This window comes from Triticum aestivum, chromosome 2A, assembly GCF_018294505.1.
Source record: "Triticum aestivum cultivar Chinese Spring chromosome 2A, IWGSC CS RefSeq v2.1, whole genome shotgun sequence".
Taxonomy (NCBI): domain Eukaryota; kingdom Viridiplantae; phylum Streptophyta; class Magnoliopsida; order Poales; family Poaceae; genus Triticum; species Triticum aestivum.
Genome location: NC_057797.1, coordinates 108,484,956 through 108,495,957, shown reverse-complemented (window position 1 = coordinate 108,495,957; position 11,002 = coordinate 108,484,956). Strand labels below are relative to the sequence as shown.

The 11,002-nt window shown below is 46.9% G+C and overlaps 1 protein-coding gene across 1 annotated transcript; it reads left to right on the top strand.

Annotated features, from left to right (window-relative positions):
- The first annotated feature begins 2,101 nt into the window (after positions 1-2,101).
- On the top strand, positions 2,102-9,060 carry LOC123184949 (probable glucomannan 4-beta-mannosyltransferase 7). The gene is made up of 10 exons (XM_044596978.1): positions 2,102-2,302; positions 2,387-2,745; positions 2,943-3,041; positions 6,956-7,208; positions 7,607-7,717; positions 7,831-7,967; positions 8,050-8,163; positions 8,249-8,448; positions 8,548-8,739; positions 8,827-9,060. The coding sequence occupies exons 1-10, from the start codon at positions 2,194-2,196 to the stop codon at positions 8,990-8,992; spliced, it is 1,740 nt and encodes a 579-aa protein (XP_044452913.1). The 5' UTR covers positions 2,102-2,193; the 3' UTR covers positions 8,993-9,060.
- The last annotated feature ends 1,942 nt before the right edge of the window (positions 9,061-11,002 follow it).

The following is an 11,002-nucleotide window of genomic DNA, read 5'->3' as shown; positions in this document are numbered from 1 at the left end:
TTCCTCTTAGTGACACTCTTCTGCTTGAGAAGGATTTTCGTCCAATAATCGCCAAGCTCCAACCCAGGATGGAGCCCTAGCAGGGGAGGTGGCTGTCCAAAGCCGCTCGAGTGATTCTGATGAACTCCTCCCTTATTAGTCTACTGATGTATATCATGGGATTCTATAGTTTACATGAATCCCTTCACCACGAGGTCACCAAACTCCTCTCCAGATTCTTATGGGCAGGAGAGAACAATAAACAGAAGTATCACATGGTCAAGTAGTCTGAGATCTACAAGCCGAAAGACCAAGGAGGTCTTGGGGTTATTTCGTCCAAGCGAATGAATATTGCCCTCCTCTCCAAATGGCTTTGGCGGATTCAGACTGCGGAAGGCGGCCTGTGGCTTGAGATTATCCGCGCTAAGTACCTACGCGGGCAGCCACTGGCTTTCGCGTATAGAACTGGTGGCTCCCAATTCTAGCGATCGGTGATTCGTTTGATGCTGATTTTGCGTATTGGGGCCTCCATTAAAATAGGTTTTGGCTCTGGCACCCTGTTCTGGCTAGATCGGTGGGCAGGGACCCGCCCCTTTGCGGACCGCTTTTCCACGTTGTTCGTGATCTGCATCCGTCCACAGCTCTTTGTGGCGGTGGCCTTAGCTGACTTGGGGGCTATTGCCTTTCGCCGTACCTTCGGGGCGGTGGAGGCGGTGGAACTTGGGCAATGGGATGAACTGCTCGAGTGTATTGCGCTACACCCCCCTCCCTAGAACCCGATTCCCTTTCTTGGCACCTCGAGCCAAGTGGCCGCTTCTCAACGAGATCCCTCTATCAGGCTATTGTCCCCACCCCGGGCCCGGTGGAACTCTCGGTGCTCTGTGAAATCAAACTCCCCTTGAAAATCTGCATCTTCCTCTGGCAATGGGTCCGCGGCCGCCTACCCTCGCGTACGAAGGTCCGCAAACGTAATGGCCCAGGGGATGGTCTATGCCCCATTTGCTTGGTACCGGAAGATTGCAATCACATCTTCTTCCGGTGTCCGGTGGCTCAATTCCTATGGAGTTGCCTTCGGGATGTGGTTGGTGGCAACTGGTGCCATGACAACCTCCCGGACTTGTTTGGGGAGGCACTTAGGCTCCCCGGCTCTAGCCGCCCATCCATGTGGGTGGTGTTGGGTACCCTAGCATGGACCCTCTGGTGTAACCGTAATAAGCTAGTCATTGAACGCGTGATTCCTTGGCGTGTGACTGATGCTATCTACAAATTGTGTGGCCTTCTACAGCTTTGGAGACCGCTTAGCAAGCGGAGAGACCGGGACGCCATCGACATCATCATAGCGGGTCTTCGCTCTTCGGCATCGGCTTTCGCCCCTCCTCCACCACCTCCTCCGCCGCCTCCTGAGCCGGATTAGCTTCGTTTTTTAGCTTTCTTTGGGGCTTGTATTGCTGTGCCCCCAGCATGACTATGACTTGATTACTCTCTGTACTGTGATGTTGGATGCTTGGTGCGTTGCTTTATAATATAAAGCGGGGGAACCCTTTTTCGTATAGTGGAGGTAACATAAGTAGTATTTGTATTTGGGACTCGCAAACATGCTTATGTGGCAGATAATTAAAAAAGAAAGAGATGGTTATAGTAACATAGATAGATACCATAACATAATAAATGTGATGCTACTATGTGTCATACATGGCAATAAATGAGACCATATATGATACTATACACTATAGAGGTAGTAATATAGACTAGTAACATATGCATGTTACTGGTCTAAATTACTCCCCGCTATGACCAGCCTAACATACCGGAGGATGCAGCGAGCGGCTACACCTGCAGATGCAGAGTACGCATCTCTTCTCTTCTAGCAGACCTACGAGCTACTCGATTAAACTCTCCCATATTAGCATGTCACTAGATGGATGTTCATCGACAATTATGGATCTGGAGGTGAACATTAATGGCTAGTTCGTGGCCAAATTGTCCTTGAGTATCAAACGCTATGTTTCCGATTTAACAGTTTGGGACTTGCGAGTGATAGCAGAGTGTGCCCACTTGCACCAGATATATAAAGCACGTACGCCAGGAGCACATTGATGGAAGCGTATCAAAAGAGGAAGAAAGGGACGAAGACACAAGCATTGGTGTTGACCTTAGGAAAACGCCCCATTGGGCTCGCTCGACCAGTCGCACTCTTCCCCGCCTCGGTCGCCCATGGAGGCTGGAGAAATCGGCGGCGCCCTCCTGTTCGTCCTCGCCGCCGCCGCAGCCGTCCTCGCCGCCGTCTCCACTGGCGCCGTCGATTTCAGCCACCCACCCGCGGGTACATTACTCTCTCTCACTCCTTTTTCGCTGTGACGTGATCTGATTTCGTCGCGGCACCATTTCTTTCTCTCTGCTCTCGTAGTGGGTGGGCAGCTGGACTTCCAGGAGACCATCTCGTGGTTCACCGGCGTCTACAATGGCGCCTCGTACTCGTCTGGGGCGGGGGCCGTGTCGCTGGCGGAGGTGCACGAGCTGTGGGTGCGGGTGCGGGGCCGGGTGATCGCGCCGGCGCTGCAGGTGACGGTGTGGGCGTGCATGGTGATGTCGGTGATGCTCGCGGTAGAGGCCCTGTACAACTGCGTGGTCAGCCTCGGCGTCAAGGCCATCGGCTGGCGACCGGAGTGGCGGTTCAAGTGGGAGCCCCTCGCCGGCGACGAGGAGAAGGGGAGCGCCCACTACCCCATGGTCCTCGTCCAGATACCCATGTACAACGAGCTGGAGGTGATCACAATCTTTTCTTCTGGACCTTGAAGATAGCTTGCCGCATTTCCCGATCAGAATCTTTTATTATTATTATTTCTTTATTGGTATGCAGAAGACCGAAATATTTTGATCTGCCATTGATCTCCTATCAGTTTTGCGTGATTAAATATTCCCGCGTGTTACTAATTTATTTCATGTGGTGGAGCTGCGTGTAGGTGTACAAGCTGTCAATCGGGGCGGCATGTGAGCTCAAGTGGCCAAAGGACAGGATGATCGTCCAAGTGCTGGACAATTCCACCGATCCGTTAATCAAGGTACATTTTGTTTTAAAATATCGATTACGCTGTTGTTGTGCACACATGCACATACTCCTACTCATACTATCACGCATACGTAATCACACCACGGCTATTGAAGTATGAACCTCACTTTACGAAACGTGAAACACCGATTACAAAGTAGACTTACATAAGTTCACACTAGTATCACATACTCCCTCCATTCTATAATGTAGCGCGCTTACACTTTTCAAAATTTAACTTTGATCATAAATTAGACTAATAACACATAAATTATTTTACTGAAAAGTTATACCTTTGAAATTTTTCTTTCGAATACGAATTCAAAGATATCTGTCATAGTCGTCCATGTTGGTTAAATTTATGATCAGTGTTAAATCTTGAAAAGCATGGGTGCACTATATTATGAAGTGAAGAACTTGTTTACTCCCACAACGGCCATTGAATATCGTGTCTAAGTTGCAGAGCTTTAAGCCCCCCCCCCCCCAATGCAAAGATGCTTAGATGAGGTGCTAAGTATATTAAATGCCTTAGCAACTCAAGTCCACAATGCAAAGGTGCTAAGCTTTTGGGTGCTAAGCTTCGTGCATTTAATTTGTTGTAGACTTAGAATTGTGCTTCCACCTAGGTACACGTGCTTAGCGCCGTTTATTCCTTGGGTCACCATACTACTCTCTCTCTCTCTTCTTAACTAGCATGCCACATCATATTTTTTGCTTAGTTGACAACCTTAGCACCTGTACAAGGTGGAGCATTGGGAAGGGCCTAAGATTGATGAAGTTATCGTGGACGCCTCGGTATTGAAAGGAATATTACCTCCTACTAAAAGAATCTTCTAAACATCCATTATCGTTTAGCTCTAAAGAATTAAGGCAGGCTTAACTCATCCTGTTTGTATGGCTGCTCCATATACAGGTAGACAGGATAATTGTTGAAGTAAAGATTTCCTTCCGCTGAATAAATTATTTTAAGCACCACTGCCCCTATATACTCTACCACATACATGCATGTTGTAACTTGCCTATTTTATTTTAGAAAAAAATAGGGAACCGAAACACTAACATAGGTTCCCTATTTTAGGGGAACCCCTCCCAAATAAGTGAGTTGAACCTGCTGTTGTTAATAAAGGAGCACATAAATTAGGCCTGCCTCATATGAATTGGTTGTTTCTAGACACATGTCTAACCGATCGGTCACCTCGGGAGCCGTTGGATGGCCCCACACATATTCGTTCGATCAGAGCAGTTGTCATTCTCGTTGCATTGCCCTCTCCCCCCTTCCGAACGGTTGCAACGTATCCATAGAGCAAAACCAACAAAAATCCCCCCATGCATTGCTCCTTTGCCCTCACAACATCCTTTGGACTTGGAGAGCTAGCGACCCCATGGCCATCGCCCTCGCTGGCATTGTAGCGCCCATGCACCAGCTCATAGGACCGCACGATTGTGGTCACAGAACCACTCGCCGCCCTAGCTTGCAACATCATCACCCTCACATCTAGGCTTATTTGGTCCTTAGACACGTGATTTATGTAGCCATAGAATTTTTTTTTATTATTACTGCTTCGGCAGAGTCTTAAACTCAAAACCTCCTAGCTTAGATACCATATGAATTCATGCTCCAGCCAATTCATCTAAAAATTTAAACTGATGGAGAGAGACGGACAATATATTTCAACAATGAGGTCAATGTGCATCTCCCCCTTTGGCCTCGATTGTGTGCACGAGGTGGTCCGCCGGCCTACGGCGAACGGCGTGCGGTTTTGTTCAGGGTTGAGCGAGAGAGCAGAACAAAGGTGGGGTGTGGATGGGTGAATGAGAACGACGCGAGTGTGAAGGAACAAGGCATGGGACTGCATGGGGCACACTGGGCACGTGGCAAGCTCGCATGTTGACCAAGACAAAAGGCGGACCGGACGCCCGATTACAAGCAATTACCAATAAATTTGGATCGAAAGCATTTACCTGTCACCCTCCATAGTATATTCAAAGTTGCTCTTCTTTTGAACAATAGATTGTTGCATGCCATACACACGACAAAAAAATCATTTGATATTTCATAAAGGTTCATTTCGGGGAAAGGTGAATCCTGTTTTAGTAGAGTTTAGGCAATATAATGATGCATAAACGAGGATAACAGGTTTTCAACTCTCTTTAGGGTTGAGATACTAATTCACATGCCTGGTGGTATATGTGCTACGCTCGCTATTCGCAGCGAGCGGTAGTCTTTTTATATTTACAATTATGCTTTTTATAAAGTTATGATACGTCTAGTCTAGACGTACTCGCAAAAAAAATACTAATTGACATGTACCTTAAGATAAAGCAGGGGTGGCCTCCCAAACAAATGTCTGTTAGTGTAGTAAGCAGGCAGACCTCACCTTAACAGTGACAATCGAATCTGTATCATCCCCCACTAGATTTATACAGTATAATGTTATCCAATTACAACAAAGACCATTTGTGGCGGCATAGCAACAACACAAAACCTTTCCTGACAAGTTCTTCAATTGCAAGCGGAGACCTTGGCACATGCTGACTTGTCAAGCTGCTCCAGTTTCGCAGTTCAGTCAGTTGTAGAATGTGACATGCTAAGAGCAACTCTAACGGGGTGATCCATTTTGTTCGCGACCGTCCATTTAGGCCAGGACGGACAAAAAAGTCGGCTCAACCGCCGACCTAAACGGACGCGCGCCCGCTTTCGTCCGCCTACCGACCCATTTCCGGTCCATTTTTGAGTCTGATTTGCGTCGGCGCGGACAAAAGGCGGACGCGCGCGCGCTCGCGCTCGCCCTCTTTCCTCACCGGGCCCGTTTGTCGGTGGCATTGTGGATTAACACCCCTCGCCCGCCTGCTACGTCGCCGACGCCGCCGGCCATTTTTTCAGTACATAGATAGTTCTAGCGTACACAGATAAAAGAAAAAGACCACTACTCGTCGCTTTCTGACTCCGACTTGGTAATGTCCTCCTCCGACGTCTGAAGGTAAGCGTCAGCAAGCTGCTCGTCTTCAAAGTCCCAACCCGACGTTTCTCGTAGCTTCAGTTTCAATTGAGCTGCCTGCTTTCGCGAACGCTTGTCCTCCCGATAGGCGGCTCGCTCCCTCCTCTTCGCGTCCCTCTCCGATCTCAATTGCTTGTAGAACTGGCGCTCGTCGACGATGTCCTGGGGGAAGCCTCCGCGCCGCACCACCAAGGCTTCCACGTCCTTCTCTGCGATGGCGAGGCGACGCTGCCGCCTCTGGTGGACACGACGATCCTCGTCGGTGAAAAGCCGTGGGAGAGGCGCCAGATCCTGCGCTCGCTGGCTCGACACGTTGGGAAAATTTATATCCCGACGAGGCCTCAGGAGGCGCCACGCCGCCGCGTTGTGCGCGCAGGCCGCCTCCTCTGCGGTGTCGAAGGTGCCAAAGACGAGACGTTTCTCGCAAAACCAGATCTCGGAGGAGAAGGCGCCGGAGCGGCGCTCGCGAACTCCGCAAAAATCCGAAGCGCCCAGGCGGCAGATCGACATGGTGGCGCAGAGGCGGCGAGAGTGGGCGGTGGACAGAGTGTGGAGGGAGCGCCTTCTTTATAACGAGCTCCTCCTCGCCTTCTTTATAACGAGCGCCGGCCGCGGCGCGCGCGCGAACCTTTTTCGCACGCTGGAGCGCCAAAATCAGCATGCGCTAGGCCGCTTTTCCCCGCGCTCCAGACGGCATGATCTTAAACGTGCGCGGTCATGAAATGGGTCGGCCCGTTGGACGCACTGTCGACCCAAAACTAAAAAAGGGCGGACGGCGGGCGGGCGGCCGACCCAAACGGACAAAAAACCGGATAAAAATGCCATCCGTTTGGGTCGGCCCGTTGGAGTTGCTCTAAGATGCGCTTCTAGACTGAACTATGTGGCACCGAATTTGCAGTCTATGCTGATTGCTTTCTTCTTTCTGCAGAATTTGGTGGAGCTTGAATGCGAAACCTGGGTGACCAAGGGTCTGAACATTAAGTACGCCCCAAGAAGCGGCCAGAAGGGGTTCAAAGCAGGAGCCCTGAAGAAGGGAATGGAATGTGACTATGCCAGGCAGTGTGAATATGTTGCCATATTTGATGCTGATTTCCAGCCTGAACCAGACTTCCTTCTCAGAACAATCCCGTTCTTCGTGCACAATCCAAAAGTTGCTCTTGTTCAAGCTCGGTGGTCCTTCGGTAAACACTCCCATTTCCTATTAGCTCTGGAGCATTCCTCTTTCCAGCTTTCCAGCTGCAAGTCTATCACAAGGCAGTTTTCATTAGGTCATGAAATGGAAACTGCATTATAATTTATTTCATCCTATATGTTTGCACTTGTCATATATGCTTCAAATATTTCAGATAATAAATAAAAACTTGATTCTGTCATGCAAAAGAAACGTTGCATTCCATGATCATCTAAAGCATGCTCACCTTATCTCGTCTTATCGTTCATGCGGCGCTGGAAACGAGGTACAGAGACAATTCCAAGAAATTTGGCATGCAAAATAGTGCTAATGTACCACTCCGCAAACATGATGGTGTTTTATTGCTCTGATTGAATTGATCGATTCTTAATTGACAAAATTTTGCAGTGAATGGCACCGTGAGCCTGTTGACGAGGATACAAAAGATGTTCTTCGATTACCATTTCAAAGTTGAGCAAGAAGCAGGATCAGCAACCTTTGCCTTCTTCAGCTTCAATGGTACACATTTTTACAACTTACGGATTCTAAGCCACAAAGAAAAAGACAAAAACCTCTAGAACATAGATTTGAAAATAAATGATTGTCTCAAGGAATTTCTGTTGTAAACCAAGGAACCGCTGGAGTGTGGCGTACAGCAGCCATCAAAGAGGCAGGAGGTTGGAAGGACCGCACTACAGTTGAAGACATGGACTTGGCAATTCGAGCCACCCTAAAGGGTTGGAAATTTATATATGTCGGGGATATCAGAGTGAGTAGATTTTATACCACAACAATTTTGTTGAAAGTATAATAGTTTGATGCAATCAATTGACTGTGCAAATACAATGCAGGTTAAGAGTGAATTGCCATCCAGTTACAAGGCCTACTGTCGACAGCAATTCCGGTGGGCTTGTGGTGGTGCAAATTTATTCCGAAAAGTAGCAATAGATATTTTGACTTCTAAGGTAGGGTTCTTTTCTCCCTCATTGGCTCTAAAACAAAATGCTTAAAGAAAACTGAAAATTATCCCTCCCATTGTTGTTTCATTAGGATGTGTCTGTCGTCAAGAAGTTTTATATGCTCTATAGCTTCTTATTTGTTCGGAGAGTTGTGGCCCCTGCTGTCGCATGTATTCTCTCAAATATCATAGTTCCATTATCAGTCATGATCCCAGAACTATACCTACCAGTCTGGGGCGTCGCATATATTCCCGCGGTACTTCTAGTGGTAACAGCCATAAGAAATCCAAAGTAAGTTTCTCAAGACGTGCTTTCATTTACAATCTGATATTACTCATATCCGCTTCTCCACATACAAAAAATTTAATGTCCTTAAAACCAACTCTGCAGAAATATACACCTTCTGCCATTTTGGATTTTGTTTGAGAGTGTGATGACAATACACCGCACGAGAGCTGCACTGGTTGGTCTATTCGAATTCTCAGAGTTTAATGAGTGGGTCGTGACAAAGAAGACAGGGAACAATTTTGAAGATAACAAGGTTCCCTTGCTTCAGAAAACCAGAAAAAGATTAAGAGACAGGTAAACCTCTGAGTCAAGGTTATGGGCAATCTTACTATAAGATATACTATACGCTAGACTGTAACTGACATCATATTTTTCTTGCAGGGTTAATTTTCCTGAGATTCTGTTTTCAGCGTTTCTTTTCTTCTGTGCATCGTACAACCTTGTATTCCCTGGCAAGACTAGCTACTATTTTAATCTCTATTTGCAAGGATTAGCATTTGCATTTCTAGGGCTAAACTTCTCTGGCACTTGCACTTGCTTTCAATGACAACACCTAAACTGTACGAAGTGCTGTTACACAGTTTGTTTATGAGCATAAGAGCCTCAAACATTTCAGATGTGATAGCCTTAGATGCATAAGAGCTTCAAACGTTTCACCCATAATCAGTAACTTTTATTTGTGAACTAACTTCAGCTTCAAACATTTCACCCATAATCAGTAAGTAGGGTGTGCCTTTGTAATTTAACGAGGACGGGCTGTACCAGCACGACACTTGCAAATCGCAAACACGAACAAATAATCCTAGCTTTGGATTTTCCCCTTAGCCGCAACATTAATATTCCTGAGTTCAGATCATTATATAGACTCAAGTATACCTTGCAGATTAAACTACATTAAATATTCTCATCTTTGTCCATCTGTTTGAACTCTGCCTTCCCGTGAGTAAAGAAAATGAGTCAAACAATTCATCGAACACTTGGAGTGCATTGTACAATAGAAAGAAATAAGTTGGATTCAGACCGGCAGAAGAAAGAACCTGATGAGAGAAAAGGCGTCGTTGGGTGGACAGAGCAGCTGCAGCACCATGTCGATCATGCCGTCGTCGAAGCCATTGGTGGACATGGTCAGGTCCGGCCGCCTGCAGTACATGTGTGGTGTGTGTCTCTCCATGTAGCTGGTCCTATGCCATGCTTGCACGATACATCATACATATCATCTTCCTCTGCCGCCTCGATGGTTCGGCACAGTGTCAGGACCGAGCTATAATTTCAGATCACAACCTGAGAAACATTAGGGAGAAAATGGGGAAAACTCGCCCAGATCTAAGGTGTTTGTATTAGCTATATGTTTACTTAGCCATCACGGCAATTCTCACAGAAGATTCTCTTTCAAGACAGCCACAACCCGGCTGCTTTAATAGGTGGAGAGAGTGCTGGCAACAGCCAGAAAAGTAACAGTAACGGCAATGAAACGGTACAGTGAAATCTAACGGCTAGCGATGCACACTGGAGAGGTGAGGAGCGATCTCAGCCATCCAACTACTGAACCTAACTGTTACACTATCTGAAGATATAACTGCAACCACAGCGAGCCTGACATTGCCCCCTCCTTGAGTTTCGACGTGACCTCACGACGATACTGCTGCTTCATGCCATGCTCTTGTAGTGTTGTTGAAGAACTCCGGAAATGTATACTTGATAAAATCCGCGTCTTCCCAAGTTGCATCTTCCGATGACAAGTTGATCCATTTGATACGCCATTGCACCACTGGCATATTTTGTCGAGGAACTTGTCGAACCTCTAAAACTTCCTCTGGTCCCATTTTCACTGTTCCATCCTGGTTGACAAGTGGTAGATTAGGATCAGGTATTGATTTATCCCCAATGTGTTTCTTTAACTGGCTGACATGAAACACCGGATGTATTTGAACTCCACTAGGCAACTGCAATTTATAAGCTGCATTGCCCACTCTCTGAATGACCAAGAAAGGACCATAATATTTGTTTTGTAACTTCAAAGCACCTCTGAATCCAAATGCTGCTAATCTGTAAGGAGCCATTTTAAGTAAACTGGGTCCCCAACTTGGAAACTCCTCTCAATTCTCTTAGTATCAGCAAACTTCTTCATTCTGTTTTGTGCTAGCACCAGATTGTCTTTGAGTTGCTGTAAAATCTGTTGTTTAGCAGATAGGAAATCATGTGCTTCTTCATCTTCAGGTCCAGGTATTGCCAACTCTGAGATGAGGGGAGGAGGGAATCCATACAAGGCTTGGAAAGGGGACATTTGAATAGCAGTGTGGTAAGTAGAATTATACCAGAATTCTGCCAGGGAGAGCCAGGATAACCACTTTGTAGGAGCAGAGGTAGTCATGCATCTCAGATAAGTCTCCAGACATTGATTAACACGCTTAGTCTGGCCATCAGTTTGAGGGTGATAGGCAGAACTGTATCTGAGGTCCACTTTTAATGCAGAAAAGATGTCTTTCCAGAGTTGGCTGGTAAAGATTCTATCCCTGTCAGATATAATGAGTTTGGGAGGACCATGCAGTCTAATTAT

Bases quoted from the DNA above. Each gene is read 5' to 3' on its own strand.
- LOC123184949 (XM_044596978.1), top strand. From the start codon at position 2,194: ATGGAGGCTGGAGAAATCGGCGGCGCCCTCCTGTTCGTCCTCGCCGCC. The intron at 7,209-7,606 runs GTAAACACTCCC...AAAATTTTGCAG, and splicing joins TCAAGCTCGGTGGTCCTTCG to TGAATGGCACCGTGAGCCTG. The intron at 7,718-7,830 runs GTACACATTTTT...TTGTAAACCAAG, and splicing joins TGCCTTCTTCAGCTTCAATG to GAACCGCTGGAGTGTGGCGT.